The following is a 21808-nucleotide window of genomic DNA, read 5'->3' on the forward strand; positions in this document are numbered from 1 at the left end:
TCTCCAAGTTAGGAAGCATACTACCAGAGTCCTGTAGATGGCAGTGTTTGCTTACTCCAAAAATGTTTTTACAGGTCATCTTTAAGACTATGGGCTGGAATCTTGTGGGACCTGTTGTTCGATGCCTTTTATGGAATGATAAAGAAGATGATAAAAGAAAAGATTATTATCAGATGCTTGATTTATTGGTAAAGGTAAGTTAACAAAACTGAGATCTTATAAAACACAGCAGAATCTTATAATTCCCTTTAATGTTTAATACTTGTTAGGTAAGAAAATTTTCGCTTCATGAAAATACATGCAGCAAAGGATTCTGGAGAAAAGCTCCATCTGATTAATTGGATGAGCAGAAATTCAGGATTTCCTGAATTTCCCGGGTATAAGAATTCTCTAACCTCTTTTTAGCCCCACTGATTCAGACTCTCCAGGGAGAGATCTGAGAAGCTATATTTTAGCAAGTACCCATGTGGTATAAATGGTGAATTCAAGGTTTAGTGAAGTAGTTCAAGGCTATGCTGATCTTTTGGCCACATTGGAATTAGAATCAAATGTCATTGCTCTTGCCTCTGGTATCTTCCCTGAAAGAATATGAAAAACCTAGAATACAGTCACAGTGGAACTGTAAATAGGAAGTAATACACAAGGTTCTACTGACAACCTTAGAGAGAGATCATTGATAAAAGACTAGTAGAGTTGTAAGTCAGTATATGATGGCTTAGAAATATAAATCTGAAGAAAAGGGATATTATTGGAAACCTCTTAGAGATCAGTGCAGATAAATGCAAATGTATACTTAAAACAGGGAACTTCATCTAGAAGTTTAAAAAACAAGACAAAGGGCAGGCATTTGGCCTAGCAAGTAAGACACCCACATCCCAGGTCAGAGTACGTGGGTTACATACCTAGCTCTGCTGCTGACTCCAGCTTACTGCTTAGGTAGGTCATGCAAGACAGTGCTGCTAGCTTAAGTGATTGGGTTTCTGCCACCCCCCTGGGAGGCCTGGATTCACTTCCTGGCTCCCTGCTTTGGCCCCAGTTAGGGATATTGTAGGCATTTGGAGAGTGAGCCAGCAGATGGGACCTCTGTATGTTGAATAAGTTTTTTTAAAAAACAAGTGAAGTGATAAGATGTGGCCAGTGGAAAAAGTAATGCAAAGTTGTATCTGTTCAGGAAGCACAGGAGAGAGTCTGGACAAGTCTTAAGTAGCCGGGCAGCATGGGGTAGGAAGCCCTGGGATCTAGCGCAGCCTTCAGAGTGAGCGGTGAAGGCCACGGCAAGCCTGAGCTCGGACCAGACTCTTCCTCCCCTAGTTCTCTAATATTTCCTTTTGACAATTGTGTAAGATGTTTTAAGCAAAAATAATTATATTATCTCAGTATATGCCTTCTTAAAATAGTAATCATGTGGCTTTAAATACAACTTGTATTAAACAGGTTCAATTGTGAATATTTTTATAGTTATGTAATCCAAAGGAATTATTGTTGGGTTTGCTTGAATTGATCGAAGAACCCTCTGGAAAACAGATATCCCAAATTATTCTTCTTTTACTTCAGCCATTGCAAACAGGTAATGAACATTTTGATATCCAAAGTATTTCTTGTTTTAATTGTGTGAGTGCCTTGATATTTACCCTAAAATGTCAACAGTACACCAAATTAAAATTTATGATGAATTATTGAGAATTGTGTTTAAGCTGGTAATAGCAATGTCAGTTTGAATCCTGTTGCTGTGTTTCTGGCACAGTATGGATACCCAGTAAATATTTTGTTGACTATCATACTAGCTTTCATGTGCTGTGGTGGAACCTGTAGCGTTTCCCCTATCCTTCCTATCTACAACTTGTATCTAGAATTTTTCCTCTAAGCATATTTAAATTATAACTTCTGTGGTGTCTAGTACTCAGTTGGATAGCATGGTGGCAGTCTTGGATCTTGGTTAAAAAGTATTAGAGGGCCTGGCGTTCTGGTTAAGCCACAGCCTGTAGCACTGGCATCCATCGAGTCCTGACTACTCCACTTCTGATCCAGCTCCCTGCTAATGTCCTGGGAAAGCAGCTGAAGATGGCCCAAGTCCTTGACCCCTGCACCCATGTGGGTAACCTGGATGAACCTCTTGGCTACTGGCTTCAGCCTGGCCTAGCCTTGGCCAATGTAGCCATTTGGGGAGTGAACCAGTGGATTGAGGATCTCTCAATTTCTCTCTCTCTCTGCCTTTCAAATAAATAAATAAATGTCAAAAAAAAAATTCTGATAAAGCTCTCTATTAAAGCACCTGGAAGACAGCAGATGACACAAGTGCCTGGGCTCCTGACACCCAATAGGAGACCCATATGAAGCTCCTGGCTTCAGTCTGGCCCAGCCCTGACTTTTATGGCTATTTGAGGAGTTAACCAGCAGGTGGAAATGCTAGCTGTCTCTGTCCTCTCTCTCTGTAACTCTACATTTGAAATAAATAAATCTTTAGAAAAAAAAAAAGCTAAAGAATTTTTTTAAATTTTTTTAAAAGGAAATACATACATTTTACTCTGACAGAGAGACTCAGAATCAGAAATTAAAATAAATTCATTTTAAATATGAATGGCCACAAGTTTTGTACCACTTGAAAGGTTCAGTCTTCTAGATAAAACTCTAATACTACCACCTCCCATTTGTATGGTGCTTTATAATTTATCAGACACACATATGGTATGCTTATAACCACCAAAAATATGGAAGGAATGTGTTTTTATATAACTATGTAACCTGTGACAAATGTACCTAAAGATTTAATGGCATGTTTTGTAAGAGGCCCTGATTATAAGATGCTCCATTAATGTACACGCCACTAAGAAGGAAATAACGCTGTCCCTTAAGCTATGATATGTCATCTCGATTTCAGATTTGTTTAAATGTGAGGGGGAAAGAGTGCTTGGTAATTCTACCTACTGAACTTCTTTTCTTTTTTTAATTAAAAATATTTATTTATTTATTTGAAAGGCAAAGTTACTGTTTCATTCCCTAAATGGCTACAACAGCCTGGGGCTGGGCTAGGCCACAGCCAGGAGCCAGAAGCTTCATGTGAGTCTCCCAAATGGGTGTCTTCTGCTGCTTTTACCAGGCACATAAGCAGGAGCTGGGTAGAGGTAGAGCAGTCAGGACACAAACCTGTGCCCATATGGGATGTCAGAAGGCAGCAGCTTAACCTGCTGTGCCATAACGCCGCCGCTCTGTTGAACTTATCTCGTGTTTATTGTACTCAAGGTTACCTCAAGTAGCATCTTGGTCTCTGTTTCAGTGATTCAGAAACTCCCTAACAACAAAGCATATTCCGTTGGATTAGCATTGTCTACCCTTTGGAGTCAACTATCTCTTCTTCCGGTTCCATACTCAAAAGAACAAATACAGACAGATGACTATGGCCTCTGTCAATGTTGCAAGGCCTTGATAGGGTTTACTAAGCCATTTGTGGAAGAAGTCATTGATGCCAAAGAGAACTCAGTGGAAAATGAAAAGTTAAAGGATGAATTACTGAAATTGTAAGTATATTTTAAGAACATCTCACAGTGTATTTTAGAAATGGGTAGTTCAGTTATTTTATGTTTGTTTGCCTTGTTTGTCATGTAAACATAAATCTAGTTTCAGATTTTGAATTTTTTAAGAATATGTGGTTCAGTTGATATAACTAGCATGGACATTTGATGAGACATTCATATTTTTAAAACTTACGAAGCCCTAATCCATTCATTTAACTTTATATTCTGTGTTTTGCCCTTACTCATCAGAGTACACAATGAAAGTGGGGGAAATAGATATTGCAGCTCAGGAATCTGCCCCTTCTGTGGGGTAATTGTGTTTTTATTCTCCCTTGGAAAACAGCAAAAGGACCACTATACACTTGAACATCCAGCTTGACTACAAGAACAGCAGAAGGCCCAGCTATTAGCATGCATTCCAGGGGCACCAGGGATTGAACATACACTGTTCAACATGGCTGGTCCAAATTCATACGTGCAGGTTTATTTGAAAAATTGCCATATTGACTTGAGTTTTCTTGCACTAATGAAAACTACTCTCTGGACTGGCACTGGTTCCTCAGACAAGCATGAGAATTCATTGAACAGTCCAAACATAAAGTGGATTTCAACATATTGAATCTAACACGATGTTCTAATGTCCTCCCCATAAGACGTTATATCACCAGATTTCTAAGCTGTTAAGTTATTGGTACTTATTCTAGTTTGTGCTGCTATAAAAGGATGCCTAAGATTGGGTAATTCATAATGAACAGAAATTTATTCACTCATACTCCTGGAGGGTGAGAAGCCCAAGATCCAGACACTAGCATTTGTTGAAAGTCTTGTTTCATCATGTGGCAGAAGGGCAGAGAGGCAAAATGGGGCCAAGCTCGCTGTTTTAAAACAACATTAATCCCACTCATAAGGGTGGAGGCCTCACCTACTCTCCTGTCCACGGTCCCCTTTCTGAATATTCTTAGAGTGTCAACTTGAGTTTTAGAGGCGACAGATATTCAAACCATAGCAGTGCTTAGGTTATTTTTCCTGTAAACTTAATTTAGATTTTAACTAGGCATTTTACATTTGGGAAGGGTTGATTTCATAGTTATCTATTTCTTATGCTCTAGTTGTTTGAAAAGCTTGAAATGCCCTTTGCTGACAGCACAATTCCTCGAACAATCTGAAGAAGGTGAAAATGATCCTTTAAAGTTTTTTGCAGCTGAAATAATAGTAAGTACAGCTAATTCAATTTGTGATAGAATCTGTTACACTATATTCCCCTGCTATATTCTTTGGTGCTGCTGCAAGTGGACATGTAAGTTGATACCTTCATTAATAAAGCAATATGTATTTTCTGTAGAACACAGGTGAAAAGATGGCAAATAAAATGACAATAACTTCATTATCCAAAGACAAATACTGCTAACACCTTCTAGACTTTTTCTGCTGGTGTACTCACAGACAGGAAAATGTGTACATACATATGTATATGAGTACATAAAAAGTTCATGGAAATGGAATTAAAAATTATTTTGATGCAAAAAATTTTGAAATTCATGTAGTTTTTTCAAAATCATTTACTTTGTGTTGTGAAGTGCACTTGTATATAAACTTTTCAAAGAGTGTGTCATGTTGTACTCTTTCAAAATCACCTTTCTTTAACAGTGCATTGTGAGCGTTTGTTGGCTTAATAGTATTGTATGGTCTGGATTTAGCATAATATATTTAAATTGGGCCATATAGTTCAACATTTGGATTGTTTATAATTTTTCATTATTATCAGTCATTTGCAGCTTTCTCTCTTGTTTTAGCTCTTATGTCTGTGGTAAGTAGTGTCCTTGTAACTAAATTTTTCTTGTAACTAAATTCTTCTTTATTTCCTTTAAATTCCTTAAAGGAATTTCTTAAAGGAATGTAAAGTGGGTTTTCTGTGTCCCTAAAATTCCTTTTTAAGGCTCAAATATTTCCAAGAGCTTATAGACATATATAACTCTTATTTTAGAAGCAATTTGCCTTTTTTATTAAAAAAGAGATTTATTTATTTTATTTGAAAGGCAGAGATGCAGAGAGAGGGAGAGACAGAGACTGAGAGGTCTTCCATCCACTGGTTCACTCCCCAAATAGTCACAAATGACCAGAGTTGGGCCAGTCTGAAGGCAGGAACCAGGAGCTTCTTCTAGGCCTCTCATGTGGGTGAAGGGGCCCAAGCATATGGGCTATCCTCCGCTGCTTTCCCAGACCATAGCAGAGAGCTGGATCAGAAGTTGCATAGCCAGGACTCGAACAGCACCCATGTTTCATACCGGTGCAGGCATAGACTTAACCTACTATGCCACAACACAGGCCTGAAGTTTGCCTTTCTGTATTAAACATTTTAGCGGTGGTGTTTGGCCTGTATTTTATGTTGTATTGCCTAGGTTCAATTCTTGGCTCTTACTTCTGACTCTTGACTCTAGATTCCTGCTAATACAGACCCTTGGGGAGCAGTGTTGATGGCTAAGGTAATTGGGTTCCTACCAGTGATGTGGGAGACTTGGATTGAGTTCCCAACTCCCACTTTTGCCCCCAACTATTGGCAGGCATTTGCAGAGTAAACTAGTGGGTGGGAACAGCCCCACCCCTACTGCCACACCCCTCTCTCTGCCTCTCTGTTTTTTTCTGTTTTGTTTTTTAAAAATTGTACTTATTTATTTGAAAGGCAGAGTTACAAAGACAGAGGAGAGAGAGAGCGCTTCCATCCATTGATTTATTCCCCCAGTGGCCACAGTGGTCAGGCCTGGGGCCAGGACAAAGCCAGGAGCCAGGCGCTTCATGTGGGTCTCCCGTATGGGTAGTAGGGATGTCTTCTGCTGCTTTCTCAGGCACATTAGCAGGGAGCTGGATAGGAATTGGAGCAGCCAGGACACGTAAACCAGTGCTGCAGATGGTGCTTCACCTGCTGTGCCACAGTGCCACCCCATCTCTGTATTTCTTTGTCTCCCTCTGTATCTGGCTCACAAGTAAATAAAATTTTTTGTAAAGAGAATTTTAAATTGTGCTGGTATTCTGTTAGCAAAGTAATCTGAAGTACAGAAATATATGTACTTGGCATTGGTGGTTATGAATTTCAAAAAAGAGCAGTCATTGTGGCTATGTGTTTTTTTTTTTTTTTTTTAGCCATGTTAGGCTGCACAAGTATAAGTGTAGCATTGGAGGAAAGCTGCATTTAATTAGATTGGGGTTTTGAAAACTAGATGCATTCTCAAAAGCAAGAGAAGGGCAAGAAATTGAGCATATATGCAAAGGGGTGACTTTAATGATGGTTGGTAGAATGTAAGTTGGGAAGTACATAATAAATGTGTGGGACAATGAAAAGATGATGGGATCACTAGGTTGTACATCTTGGTATGGTTGTTGGAATTAGGATACTAAGACGAATAAGCTGAAAAATAGGTTTACAGAATAGGGTGCTAGAAAGTAGAATGGAAAAGTTGTGATTATTAATATGAATGTCTGGGGTATGACCATAGGAGTGGGTGTTCTAAGAGAGAAGATAGAAGTTACAATCATTGGACTAGCAAAAATGAAGATTAGAAGATGGCTGATTATCCATTTAAGCCCCCACAGAGTTATGATAAGAGTAATATTAGAAAAGCTCTTAGACTTGGGGATAATGACTACAACAAGGAGATGTAGAGGTAGTAAAGTCACAAAGAATGAGTTTCAAAGTGGAAGGATTTTAGGGAGTAGGGAGGAGAGTAATCTAGAAACAGCAGGCTCAGTGTTACAATGGGTATAGATGAAAAAAAATAGCAACCCTTTGTGGGGTATCCCGGGAAATTTTTCAGAAGAGAACCAGAACTTTCTGGAGAACAAAATAGGTAAGAAATTATTTAAAGCTGAATGGATTTTTCTGATGAATGTGAAGTCCAAAGGCCATGATTGAAGGGTTTGTGTGGTGTAAGGAGGTTTGGGAAAAGAGCCAGAATTTTATGGGAAGTAAATTCTGAGAATGAGAGGTGACCTGGTGACCGTTATGAATAGGGATCCCTAGTTTAATAGGGTTAATGCTGATGTTAAAGGTGCTGGTGGAGAAGCTGAGCAATGAAAAGACAGGGGAGGTGAAGGAGTTTCCCAAGAGCGCCACAGCGTCCCGGTGCGAGAGCACAGTATGATTGTACTACTCAGTGCAGCCCGGCGTCTCAGAGACACTGCTGTGTATGGTATGTGTACTCCGTTTTGAGAGATGGCCATGAAATTCAGAAACTATTTAAAAGCTGTTAAACCTGGGAGTGATTTAATCAAACTGTTTTAGATTCATCACTTAAAAAAAAGATCTATTTATTTATTTGAAAGAGTGAGAGAGAGAATCTTGCATCCACTGGTTCACTCAAATGACTGCAACAGCCTGAGATGGGCTGATCTGAAGCCAGGAGCCAAGAGCTTCTGGGTCTCCCACATAGGTACTGGGGCCCAAGCACTTGGGCCATCTTCTGCTGCTTTCCCAGGCACATTAGTAGGGGTCTGGATTGGCAGTGGAGCAGCTGGAACAAACCATTAGATACAAACCATTAGAGGGGAAAAGAGAAATGTTTATGGGATAATTAAAGTCTTATGGCTTAAGTTGGAGCATGCAGCTGGGCAGAGGACCAAGGTTATAGGAGGACTCCTGGAGAGGAGGTCAGAGTGGGTATGCATGTCAAGTATTGTGTAACAGGAGTGGGATATAACTGAGGGGAATCAGACTCACTGGACTCAGATTTCTAGATGAACAAGAAATAATCTCCAGAGAGCAAGGGGGTAGAGATTAGGATTGAGTGAGGGACTTCAGGAAGCTGGTTAAAGGTTTGGAATACTGAGGGAAAAGAAAAGAGATAGTGGAAGGCTCAAGTGTTAGTTGGAGACCACACTGTATTGAAAACAGCTTGTATTTTTGTGCCATCTTCTGCAGCAGTTCTCAGCTGCCTGGGAGTAGAAATAGATGAGGTGAGTTGCAGTTATTTTTAGACTGGCATTTTATTGGTAAATCCAGCTATAGAATATCAATAGTTCGAATGATCGATAATGTGGGATCCAGGTTGGAGGGGACAGATAAGTTGAAATGAAGGAATCACAGGACTGGAGGAATCAGAGGTAAAAAAGCAGACTGGTAGGAGAGATGGGATAAAAAACAGATTGTGGTCAGAAATTGGGATATTGGAGTTTAAGATATCTAATGGAATACCTCCAAATGTTGACAGAGATCCAGAATGAGATTAGGTGCTGAAATGGTTTGGAAGTAAAAGTCAATAGAATTTAGAAATCAAGAACTATGAGGCTTGCTTTTTGGGGGAGTTGTCTACAAACACAATCAGTTTTCCCAGGATCATAGCAGGTGTTGAGTAGAGAGACAGTGAGTGGGTGCCAAAGTGTTCAGAGAATGTGGGGAAATGACTAGAGGTCAATGCGCAGCAGAGAAGAAGGGCAGTGTGGCGTCTGCCTCAAAGGAAAATGTGCTTTTGCCAAACTGTTAAGAAAGGGCCAAGGTAATACTAAGCTTCCGCTGGTACCTCCAAACCCTTCTTCCCCCTTCCTGGCCCTGCAGTGAAAAGAGTAGGAGAGAATGAGTAGCTCTCACCAGAAGGCAGATAAATTCATGACAGCAGAAGCGGTGATGAGTGTAGGAGAGTGGTCCTCAGAAGGAGCCTTAGTAGAAGGAGCCAGCAGTAAGGAAGCGTAAGCAGTCAAGAAGTAGACGTAAGATCAGGCGGAAGAAGAGAGGATTTGCCTTCTGTGCTGCAGAAATACTGCTAAGTGTAGTGTGGTTGGGATTGACTGGCCTCGGCCATTCTGTTTTAACACAAGTCATGTTGGTAAAGAACTGCTTGAATGCGCCAGAGGGTACAGCGAAGGAACACTCCCGAAAGGACAGAGACCGCCGTGAGGATTGAGAAACGGAGCAGCGGCAGGTGCAGCTGAGTGGTGTGTGGGTAGATGTGGACGTTCTGGTTCGGGTGTGGGTTGAACCCCTGATATTCAGGCAGCACTCACTGTAAAATCTAGTTACATGTGGTGATTTTTTTTGAAGGCTACCTTGCTCTGAAAAAACACACATAGCACTGGCTGAATGAAGAAATGGAACTTTATGATTAAGAGGACATTTGGGTTCTGAGTGCAGTAAGCTTTTTGTCTTGCAGCTATAATGAGTGCATGGTTTTGAAAATTGGTACAGCAGCATATATTTAGCATCTGGTAGCTGAATAGCAGTCTCTTGTGATTGAGGATGTTTTTCTTGGTTCCTTTTTGTGCTCTGAAATGACTAATGAAACCATCTGGGATCAGTAGATTTTAACTCGCTGAAGGCCAGGAAGGTCTTATTTGACTTTGTATTTCTCTGCAAAGTCTAACGGATATATCGAAAAAAAAAAAAAAAAAGAGTAATTATGTAGAAGGTCATTATTCATTCTGGCTTAGCTATTTTTATCATTCATTCCTTTTTAACTTCTATATGGTAGTTTTTGTTGTGACTTTAACTTTCTGTTAAAAAATTAAAAAGAAATCAATTTGAAAGGCAGAGGTGGAGAGGAGAAACAGATCTTCTATCTACTGGTTTACTCCCCAAATGGCTGCAATGGCCAAGGGTGAGCCAAGCCAAAGCCAGGAGCCTGGAGTTTCTTCTGTGTCTCCCATGTGAGTGCAGGGGCCCAAGCACTTGGGCCATCTTCTGCTGCTTTCCAAGGCACATTAGCAGGGAACTGGATCGGAAGTGGAGCAGCCAGAACATGAACCAGCGCTCACATGGGAGGCAGAGACTTAACTTGCTACCCCACAATGCAGGCTCTGAGACTTTAACTTCCTTAACATTTCTTATGGCACATAGGTATTATATTATTTTTCAGTAAGGAACCTGAGGCTCAGAGAGGGTAGGCAAGTTACCCAGTGTCACACAGCTAGTGAGTGGTGGAGTCAAAACTCAAAATCTGTTTCAACAGAACAAACAACAACAAAAATGCCTCCCTGTTGTCATACAACACTATCTGATCATGTGGAATTAGAGATAGAAGAGCATTTTGTCTCCTCAGGCCCTGCTGCCGAGCAGGTTCCTGCAGCTGCTCTCGGGGGAGGCAGAAGTGGCCAGGAGCGCTGTCCTGAGAGGAGTGGTCATCTGGCTGAGCGGGTGGCTTACTCTCATTCCATGATACTTCTGTGTCTCACGCGTTGAGATTGCTCTCTCCTACCTCAGAAGCACTTTGTAAAGAAATGGTGGTAGAAAGTACATACCTTAAAATGTAACGTTTTAACTTTGCAAGCACACAGTTGGGTGGTAGTAAGTATGTCCATGTTGTTTCGCAGTCATCACGGCCCTCCATGTGCAGGGTGTTTTTGTCTGCCCACTTGAAACTGTTCCCATAAATACTAACTTCCCAATCTCCCTTCTCTTCATCTCCTGGTACCCGCTTTTCTATTTTCTATGCCTGAAGCAGTTCAGAAAAATTGTTTTTTAATACAAAATGATGGGGCCGGTGCTATGATGTAGTAGGCTAAGCCTCTGCATGCGGCACTGGCATCCCATATGGCACCAGTTCGTGTCATAGTTGCTGCTCTTCCTGTCCAGCTCTCTGCTCTGGCCTGGGAAAGCAGTGGAAGATGGCCAAAGTGCTTGGACCCCTGCACCCGCTTGGGAGACCCAGAAGAAGCTCCTGGCTCCAGGCTTTGGATTGGCCCAGCACCGTCTGTTGGGGCCATTTGAGGAGTGAACCAGCGGATGGAAGACCTCTCTCTCTGCTTCTCCCTCTCTCTGACTTTTGCTCTGAAATAAATAAAATCTTAAAAGAAATACAAAATGATTCCTTTTGTTTACTTCAGAGCCCTCTATCCAGCAGTCGTTTAGCTACCAGCTGGTGCTGAATTGATTTAGAAAACCATCTGACATTTAAATTCTTACGTAAAATATGATTTTGCGGTTGTCTTCTATACTAGTTTTCTTCTGCTGTGTAAGAAGTTCCTATGAATGTAGCAGTAAAACAACATACTTTTTTTTTAAGATTTTATTTATTTATTTGAAAGGCAGAGTTACAAAGAGGCTGAACTGTGTTAATCCAAAGCCAGGAGCCAGGAGTTTTTCCAGGTCTCCCATACAGGTGCAGGGGCCCAAGCACTTGGCCCATCTACTGTTTTCCCAGGCCACAGCAGAGAGCTGGATCAGAAATGGAGCAGCCGGGACTTGAAGCAGCACCTAGATGGGATGCTGGCACTATGGGCGGCAGGTGTACTCGCACAGCGCCAGCCCCACAAGGCACTTTTTAAAATCACAGTTCCCGTGGCTCAGGCGTCTGGTCTTCACTTAGTTGGATCCTCTGTTCAGGGTGTTCTTAAGGCTATCGCCAGTCATTAATTGTTCCTGCAGTGTCAGCAGAAGCTTAACTGAAAAGATAAGCTCACATGTGCTCACATCTTCTTGTTCCCCAAGGTGTTGGCACAGTTCATCACCTCAGGCTCGAGAACTGAGGCCCCCATTTGCTTGCTTCCTTCCTTCCTTCCTTCCTTTCCTTCAAGATTTATTTATTTATTTGAAAGACAGAGTTACAGAAAGGCAGAGGCAGAGAGAGAGGTTTTCTATCCGCAGGTTCGCTTGCCAGTTGGCCACAATGGCCAGAGCTGCACCAATCTGAAGCCAGGAGCCAGGAGCTTCCTCTGGGTCTCTGATGTGGGTGCAGGGACCCAAGGACTTGGGCCATCTTCTACTGCTTTCCCAGGCCATAGCAGAGAGCTGGATTGGAAATGGAGCAGCTGGGACTTGAACCAGCACCCATGTGGGATGCGGGCACTGTAGGTGGTAACTTTACCCGCTATGCCACAGTATGGCCCCCAACTCCAGCCAGGGACCAGAGCTTCTGGAGGCTCTGTGGACACCCTGGCCATGCAGCTGGCTCATGACGTGGTGACTCGGTTGTTGAAAGGCAGCAAGGGAGAGTTACTGCCTCAGAGGGAAGGCCTGTACCTCTTTAAAAACCTGCTCAATTAGGTCAGGCCTTCCCAGGATAGTCTTGGTTCTGAATAACTCAAACCAGCTGATTACAGGCCCTACCTACATCACACAAGCCAGCGTTGTGCACAGTGAGTGCGACAAGCTACACTTGCAATGCTAGCATCCCATATGGAGTGCCAGTTCATGTCCTTGCTAATTCCACTTCTGATCCATCTTCTATGTGCTTGGGGAAGTACCAGATGAAGGCCCAAGTACTTAGGCCCCTGCCACTCACGTGTGAGAAGAGTTCCTGGCCCCTGGCTTTAGCCTGGCCCAGAACTGGCTATTGTGGGCAGTTGGGGGATAAACCAGCAAATGGAAAGTTTCCTTTCTATCTCTACCTCTGTCTGTTGCTCTTGTCTTCCAAATAAATAAATACTAAAAAAAAAAAAAAAAGGAGGAGGGGGGCGCTGTGGCACAGTGGTAACACGCCCTGGCCTGAAGCACCAGCATCCCATATGGGCGCCGGTTCTAGTCCCAGCTGCTCCTTTTCCGATCCAGCTCTCTGCTATGGCCTGGGAAAGCAGTAGAAGATGGCACAAGTCCCCCTGCACCCACATGGGAGACCTGGAAGAAGCTCCTGGCTTCTGGCTTTGGATCAGCGCAGCTCCGGCCATTGCAGCCAACTGGGGAGTGAACCAGTGGATGGAAGACCTCTCCCTCTCTCTGCCTCTCCTCTCCCTGTGTAACTCTGGCTTTCAAATAAAATATATCTTTAAAAAATAAAAAACCCTTCCTGATCATTTGGGTGACTTCTTGCTGAATTCTGACAAGTCTTGAAGGTTGGGACCCTCAGGGGAGGGGATATACGGGCATGTGGTTGTGGTTGTGGCTGGGGCACTTAGAGTCTGTGTGCTGTTCTTTTGTATCTGTTTCACAGGGGTTTTTATCAGCAATTGGACACCCTTTCCCCAAAATGATTTTTAATCATGGAAGGAAAAAGAAGACTTGGAATTACCTTGAATTTGAGGAAGAAGAAGATAAACAGTTAGCAGACTCTATGGCTTCACTGGCCTATCTAGTATTTGTACAGGGCATCAGTATTGATCAGCTTCCGATGGTCTTAAGGTAAGAGTGTTTGGTTTATTTATATATTCTAAAAGAAATATCATTAGACTCTCAATTTTCTGCATTCAATATATGCATATTAATATATACTTAAAAATACAGTTAAAAGGCTGTTTTTCTAAGTGATACTGGTTATAATCTACTAAAGGCAGTAGGAATCCGTGAAACAGGATGGTGTTGAAGTCTATGTAAGGGGATGATGAAGACAAGAGGGGCAGGGGACTGGCACAAGACAAGAGGCAGAAAGCGTTAAACCAGGCATGACTTTGAAGACTGGGGGGCCACCCCGGGCTAAAAGAGAGGGAACTAGCTAAGCACTCTTGGGTGTCATCTCTTCACTGGATTACGACTGTAATCCTAAGAAGGTATTTATATATGCATTCTCATTCCCTTTTAATCCAGCCTGTTCTGAACGCACTACAGAGTAAAATGCATTGGAAACCCTTCAGCAGTTTTGTACTGCTCTAAGAACAAAGTCTGAATGCCTCCTTGTGACTCCAGAGTCAAGCTTCTGCACCATCCGTTCGCTGCCCGAATGCTCTGTTTCATCTCCTGTAGCCCGCGCTCTTGTTTGCTGTGTTCTGATAGCACAGAGCTTTGGTTTTCTTACACAGATGTGTCAGACTTGCCTGCACCTTTGCTTAGAGCCACCTCAGTGTCACTTTCTGAGTAAAGCCTTCTCTCGGTACCCAATTTCAGTTGAATTCTCCCATTGTAATTACCTTGATCTTGTCCTTCCCCCATGAAGTTTATCAAAATTATTTTTCAAATAAATGTATAATTTTTTAATGTAACAACTTGTGACTTTAAAGTCTGCGATGGATTTTGATAGTCTTAGGCATTGGGTGTATTCATATACATTTATGTTTATATATGAATATACTTAGGGGTATAGATAAATATTACAAAATGGCTGCTCTTTGCATGTTCATCATGCATGAAACGTTATGCTAGTACACTATCTCATCTTTGCAATAACCTTGTGAAAGAAACCATTATCTCAGTTTAAACATAGAAGTAGCAGACAAGGTAGCACCCAAGATTATACAACTGATTAAAGGTATAGGTAGAAATTCCAGTACAATTGTATCTGATTCCAGAGTCTATGTATACTCATCAACCTACCACCGAAATAACCAGTGTATGCCTCTTAGTTTGCTAGGGCTGCCGTAACAAAGTGCCTCACACTGGCTTGTGAAATCACAGAAACCTATCATAGTTCTGGAGCTAGAAGTCTGAGATCAGGGTGTCTTATTAAAGGGGTCGTTGCTTCTGAGGGCTATGAAGGAGACTCATGTCTCTTCCTTAGCTCCTGGTGGTTTGTTTACAATCTTGAAAGCTCTCTGGCTGCAGATGCATTATCCTGCCCTCTTTGTGTTCACATGGCAGTCTCCCTGTCTAGATGTCTCTCTGTCCACATTCCTCCTATGTATCAGGACGCCATCACCCTGGATTAGGGCTCAGTGAACTCACTTTAACATGGTTACTTCTGTAAAAAAAAAAAAAAAAAAAAAAAAGGCCGGTGCCGCAGCTCACTAGGCTAATCCTCCGCCTAGCGGCGCCGGCACACCAGGTTCTAGTCCCGGTTGGGGCCCCGGATTCTGTCCCGGTTGCCCCTCTTCCAGGCCAGCTCTCTGCTGTGGCCAGGGAGTGCAGTGGAGGATGGCCCAGGTGCTTGGGCCCTGCACCCCATGGGAGACCAGGAAAAGCACCTGGCTCCTGGCTCCTGCCACCGGATCAGCGCGGTGCGCTGGCCGCGGCGGCCATTGGAGGGTGAACCAACGGCAAAAGGAAGACCTTTCTCTCTGTCTCTCTCTCTCACTGTCCACTCTGCCTGTCAAAAAAAAAAAAAAAAAAAAAAAAAAAAACCACTGTCGCCAAAATCGAGTAAGAGGTACTAGAGTTAGGACTCCCAACATAGTTTTTTGCAGGGGGACACAGTTTAGCCAACCATAGTATATGTAAGGCTCTTCAGAAAATTCATGGAAAATGTGTATTAGGACAAAAACCTATGCATGGATTTTCTGGTGCCAAAATGAATTTACCTTGTAGTTCCATTTTCCATGAACATACTCTCATAGCTGTATAAAAATTTTAGTGTTTATATATTATATTTACTCTTTTTTTTCTCTTTTAGCCCATCGTACCTTTTGCAGTTTAATATGGGGCATATTGAAGTCTTTTTGCAAAGGTAAGATAATTTAGATGGCATCTTAGAATGGTATAGGCAACAGTTTTTTAGATAGGATCACAAAGGCTCAAGCAATAAAAACAAAAATAGATAATTTTTTTTTTTTTATTTGAAAGGCAGAGATACAGGGAGAGAAGGAGAGAGAGAATGAGAGAAATCTTCTATCCACTGGTTCACTCCCCAAATGGCCACAACGGCCAGAGCTGGGCCAGGCTGAAGCCAGGAGCCAGGAGCTTCTTCCAGGTCTCCATGTGGGTACAGGGGCCCAGAGACTTGAGTTTGTTACTCCTGGCTTTAGCTTGGCCCAGCCCTGGTGGCCTTTTGGGCAGTGAACCAGTGAATGGAAGATCTCTCTCTACCTTTCAAATAAATGAATCTTTAAAAAAAAAAAGCAGGACTTTTTCTTTAAAAAAAAATTGCAAGGTAGCAAATAAACTTAATTTCTCCAGACAGAAATGTAAGAATTTTGCAAAATTCAGTACTTTTCTTACACTATACCATGTTGAAATTATCTCTGGGACCAGTCAGTGCCTTGCAGTACTGTACTCCAGGGATACTAAAGACATCTCTCAGAGTTCTCTTCCCATTGAAGGAAGATTTGTAACATGGCAGATGTCCAAAGCCTCAGCCTACAAGGCAGGAATTTCAATCTCCATGGGTTTCCTGACACAAGTAGTTGTTTTGTTTTGTTTTGTTTTAAAGATTTATTTATGTATTTGAAAGAGTTACACAGAGAGAGGAGAGACGGGGGGGGGAGGTCTTCCATCCACTGGTTCACTCCCTAATTGGCCACAATAGCCGGAGCTGCGCCGATCCGAAGCCAGGAGCCAGGAGCTTCCTCCGGGTCTCCCATGCAGGTACAGGGACCCAAGGACTTGGGCCATCTTCTACTGCTTTCCCAGGCCATAACAGAGAGCTGGAATGGAAGAGGAGCAGCCAGGTCTCGAACCGGCACTCACATGGGATGCTAATGCTTCAAGTCAAGGTGTTAACCCGCTGTGCCACAGCGCCACCCCAGAGTAGTTATTAATGCTGTGAATTTGCTTTGTTGTGTAGGCCTTAATGATTTTATATTCATTTCACATAATCTCTTACTCATACAAAGAATATATATTGTGTTGAATGTAAGTGCTACACTCCTGAGCTTTTCAAATTGTTTAGTCATTGAACTAAAAACATTTTTAATTTCTTGTGTGATTAGAATAAGAGCCTGGAGCCTGAGATAGTTTTTGCCACGGATATTTAGTTAAGAATGATTAGAACTTTTTCAAAAAAAGTATCATCATAAGTGAAAAGCATTTAATTCTTTTTTGTATAAAAAGAACTGAGGGCGCCGGCGCCGCGGCTCACTAGGCTAATCCTCCGCCTAGCGGCGCCGGCACACCGGGTTCTAGTCCCAGTCGGGGCGCCGGATTCTGTCCCGGTTGCCCCTCTTCCAGGCCAGCCCTCTGCTGTGGCCAGGGAGTGCAGTGGAGGATGGCCCAGGTGCTTGGGCCCTGCACCCCATGGGAGACCAGGAAAAAAGCACCTGGCTCCTGGCTCCTGCCATCGGATCAGCGCGGTGCGCCGGCCGCAGCGCGCTGGCCGCGGCGGCCATTGGAGGGTGAACCAACGGCAAAGGAAGACCTTTCTCTCTCTCTCTCTCTCTCACTGTCCACTCTGCCTGTCAAAAAAAAATAAAAAAAATAAAAAAAAAAAAAAGAACTGAGGGGCCGATGCTGTGGCACAGTGGGTTAAAAAAACTGAAAAGATTTTACATAACGGTCAAGTGGAATATAAAGTATTTTTTGTTTAAAGATTGATTTATTTATTTGAAAGGCAGAGAGAGAGAGAGAGAGAGAGAGAGGTCTTCCATCTGCTGGTTCACTCCCAGGTGTCCGCAGTGGCTGGAGCTGCACTAATCCAAAGTCAGGAGCCAGGAACTTCTGGGTCTCTGATGCGGGTGCAGGAGCCCAAGGACCTGGAGCATCTTCCACTGCTTTCCCAGGCCGTAGCAGAGAGCTGGATCAGAAATGGAGCAGCCAGGACTCGACCCAGCACCCACATGGGATGCCAGCACTACAGGCAGCTGCTTTACCCACTACACCACAGTGCTGACCACAAAGTATTGTTAACACTAGCTTTTGCAAATCTGTTGATTTGTCATCAGGAAATAAACTCTGAGCAGGCTAATTTTGATCTCCTTTGGATGTCAGTAGCTAAATGAAAAGATCAAAGTGGATTAAGAATTTTGGCAAAATCTTGAAGAGAAGTTCTTAATGTGTATTTTAAAAATCTTTACATTTCAGGCCGGCGCCGCGGCTCAGTGAACTCACTTTAACATGGTTACTTCTGTAAAAAAAAAAAAAAAAAAAAAAGGCCGGCGCCGCGGCTCACTAGGCTAATCCTCCGCCTAGCGGCGCCGGCACACCAGGTTCTAGTCCCGGTCGGGGCGCCGGATTCTGTCCCAGTTGCCCCTCTTCCAGTCCAGCTCTCTGCTGTGGCCCGGGAGTGCAGTGGAGGATGGCCCAGGTGCTTGGGCCCTGCACCCCATGGGAGACCAGGAAAAGCACCTGGCTCCTGGCTCCTGCCATCGGATCAGCGCGGTGCGCCGGCCGCAGCAGCCATTGGAGGGTGAACCAACGGCAAAGGAAGACCTTTCTCTCTGTCTCTCTCTCTCTCTCACTGTCCACTCTGCCTGTCAAAAAAAAATAAATAAATAAAAAAAATCTTTACATTTCAATTATTTATTTTCCTAAAGTGAAGAATTGTTCTAAACCAATTTATAAAATCATGTTGATATATTTTAACCTTCTCTTCCAGAACAGAAGAGTCTGTTTTCTCCAAAGGATTGGTAAGATGTCTTTATTCTCATTGTAATTTAAATACATAGTCGTGTCAACAATTATAGCTGCTGATTTCACCATGTGTGTATCTTCATAATTTTAATCTGTAGGAATTGCTGGAGAATGGCTTGTTAAGAATAGAGGACAACAGTCTCCTTTATCAGTACTTGGAAATCAAGAGTTTTCTTACTGTACCTCAGGTAAAAGCACCACAACAAAAGATACTCTAATTTTAACGCATCCTATTTTGAACTTCAGTAAAGTAAAGGTGTTTTCTGATCCTGCTTCCATTTTCTTCTGTTTATGTCCTTTGAAAGCGCTCATGCAGTGCAATTCAGTGGAACGCTGTGTGATGATGGATGTGTTCTGTTATCTGTGCTATATAGTGTGAAAGCCACTAGCTGCTTTGAACACTTGGAATGTGTGGCTAGTGTGATGAGGAGTTGAATTTTAAATTTAAATTAAATTTTGCCATGAGTGACTACCACAATTAGTAGCATAGCCTCCAGTGGAAAAGGATAACCTTATTCTTACACACTTTCTGTGAGAAGCTTAGTTAAAGAAACTCCTTTATTTTTCTCATAACTCAGATTCTCAGAACTCCATCTTTAGGAGTCTACACTGACCTATTACTGAAAAGGCTAATCCACATTTTGTTCCCTCCTGTGGTTAATTTTGCCTAGTACTCTTTGTTATGATATCCAAGTAGGTCTTTAGCTATGAGTATAGACATTTCATAATTAAATGGAATAACATGGCTGACTTTTGTTAATACAGCGATATTTCAGAAAATTCATGGAAAAATGGAATTAAAAGATACTTTTATTTGGTGCAAAATGTTTGAAATCTATCATGGTTTTATTGTATGCATTTTATATGAATCTTATGTATTTTATATGATATGTATTTTATATGATTCTTTGAAGATCCCCTTCATGTGTTAAGGCTGTTGATTTTTAATGAGTGGATTGCATTTCTGTGTTTGATTTCATGTTCTTACCACTCTAAACAATAAACAATTAAAAATATCACTCACTTTTAAAATCACACTTTGTAATATAACACTGTTACTTACAAAATTGATTATAGTTAGCCGTGTGGTAGACTTGGAATGGTAGAATGAAAGGCTCAGGGAAAAACAAATTTACTTCCACTTTTAACTTTCCTTCCTACAATTCTTTAAATTTTTAGTACCCAGTATTGATAATATGCTTGTTTGTTGTATCTGAATTAAAAATTTTTTTTGTTTCCAGGGTTTAGTCAAAGTAATGACACTTTGCCCTATTGAGACATTGGTATGTAAGTAATAATTGGTTACAGTGAGAAATTTTGATAAGTAACAATATTTTAAAATATTTTTTTCATTTTATGTTAACAATATGATTTGTTCCATTTTAGAGGAAAAAGGGTTTAGCTATGCTTCAGCTATATATTAACAAGTTGGATTCACAAGGCAAATACACATTATTTAGGTATGTATCAAGCAAGGGTAGTTGCTAAGTGTGTGGTTGATTGAAAGGCAAGTTAGCCTGTAATTATTCTAGCGTGTGGTATTTCAGTATGTCTTATGTGTAATTCAGCTGTAATTGGAAACCTCATTGTAATAAGTTCTCTTACCTGAGATAGGTAGAGAAGGGGTTTAAATACATATGTGTGTAGGTATTATAAGAATAATGTATATTTCAATTAATTGAAATATTTAAAACCTAAAGGTTTATGTATTATTAAATTAAAAAAAAAAGATTAAACTGAGATTGATAATACTCCTGCTAGAACTTTACATATGTAATGATTTCCATTGTTCACTGTTGAAATTAATGGCTCTGGAGTTATAACTGACAGGCCATTCATTTTAAGTTGATATTAGAGCTGTCAAATAGTGCTGTTTGTGGCAGAAAAGTTTTCTAAGTTTTCTAAGTTAAAGATTTAAATTCCCTGTATAGGGCCAAATAGTGAAGATAGGTGTTATGGGCCTCACAGTGTATTCCAGTTGCTCAGCTTTGTCTTTGTATTAGAAATTATTGTGTTCCAGTAAAACTGTTGTCAAAAACAGACAGGAGGCTAGATTTGACCTGCAGACCTAAGTTTGTCGGCCCCATTCTAGGTAATAAAAATGAGTTAAAAACAGATTTTGATAGTGGTGAAGTGCTACAGAATCTTCTTTGGGACGAGCTAATACTAGCACTCTTGATCCGACCTTCATTTCAATTACCAGTCAGAGCAGGTTTGTGAAATCTCAGTAACTAGTCCTTACACTGGCTTTCCTGCTTTCTTTCTGTATCTTGACCAAGGATTCTCCTCCTTTCTTGAGCTGGTCATACTGAATTTCCTTTCTTTGCTTAATTAATCTAGCCAGCACAAGTCTGCTTTTACAAGGAACAATTTGGGTAGTTTTTTAGGTTGTTAGACTGATGCTTATTCTTGCTGTGTTCAATTACTGCAAATGTATGCAGAGTAATTGTAATATAGCCTAGAGTAATTTCGTGTTTTGTGATTTTGCTTTTAAGGTGCTTATTGAATACCAGTAATCATTCGGGTGTAGAGGCCTTTATTATTCAGAATATCAAAAATCAAATTGACATGTCATTTAAGGTAAGAGCATAGCCACGATATTACCTACCAATTTATTTAGTAGGGTAAAATATTCATATGTAGAATACATTAAATGTGAGGTTTTGCTCCCCAGTCTCTTTTTAGTATTAGTATATTTTTTGCCTATTTTTACTTTTTAAAAAAAATCATTTATTTGAAAATCAGAGAGATGGAGTGGAGAATGTAGGGCAAGAGATCTCTCACCTGCTGTTCCAATTCCCAGTGCCTGACCAGGAACCATAGATTCAATTAGGATCTTCTACATATGTGGCAGGGACCCAAGTACTTGAGCCATCACCAGCTGTCTCCCAGGATATGCATTAGCAGGAAGCTCCCATTGAGACTGGTGCCAGGACTTGACCTCAGGCATTTCAGTGTGAGATGCAGGCATCCCAGGCAGCATCTTAACCTCCACACCAAATGCCTGCCCCTAATACTACTTCAGACACATACACACACCACACACTTGAATCTTGGAAACGTCTGTTAACTATAAATTTAAATTACTTTAATTCTTTGAGCTGCTGGTAACTTTTTGTTTTGCTATATAATTTGGAAAAATTAATGGAAACAATTCTCATTTATTTGAGAATACTCAGTAATCCCATACAGAAAACAGAAAGAGCACTAATATGCTCAAAATGGCAGGTTT

At 41.5% G+C, this 21808-nt stretch overlaps 1 protein-coding gene across 4 annotated transcripts in view; it reads left to right on the top strand.

Annotated features, from left to right (window-relative positions):
* The window catches only part of GLMN (glomulin, FKBP associated protein), a 39775-nt gene that overhangs the window by 9947 nt on the left and 8020 nt on the right, over nt 1-21808 (top strand). For 3 of the 4 annotated variants that reach the window (XM_051857517.2, XM_051857519.2, XM_051857518.2), the window contains exons 4-15: nt 75-194; nt 1459-1567; nt 3275-3515; nt 4622-4724; nt 5951-5995; nt 13361-13548; nt 15686-15739; nt 18542-18572; nt 18675-18764; nt 19818-19859; nt 19963-20036; nt 21072-21156. In XM_051857517.2, coding sequence (XP_051713477.1) covers nt 75-194; nt 1459-1567; nt 3275-3515; nt 4622-4724; nt 5951-5995; nt 13361-13548; nt 15686-15739; nt 18542-18572; nt 18675-18764; nt 19818-19859; nt 19963-20036; nt 21072-21156 — 1182 coding nt within the window. The remainder of the gene's footprint in view (nt 1-74; nt 195-1458; nt 1568-3274; nt 3516-4621; nt 4725-5950; nt 5996-13360; nt 13549-15685; nt 15740-18541; nt 18573-18674; nt 18765-19817; nt 19860-19962; nt 20037-21071; nt 21157-21808) is intronic. The other variant, XM_051857520.2, reaches the window with a different exon arrangement.

Source organism: Oryctolagus cuniculus, chromosome 7, assembly GCF_964237555.1.
Source record: "Oryctolagus cuniculus chromosome 7, mOryCun1.1, whole genome shotgun sequence".
Classification (NCBI taxonomy): Eukaryota; Metazoa; Chordata; class Mammalia; order Lagomorpha; family Leporidae; genus Oryctolagus; species Oryctolagus cuniculus.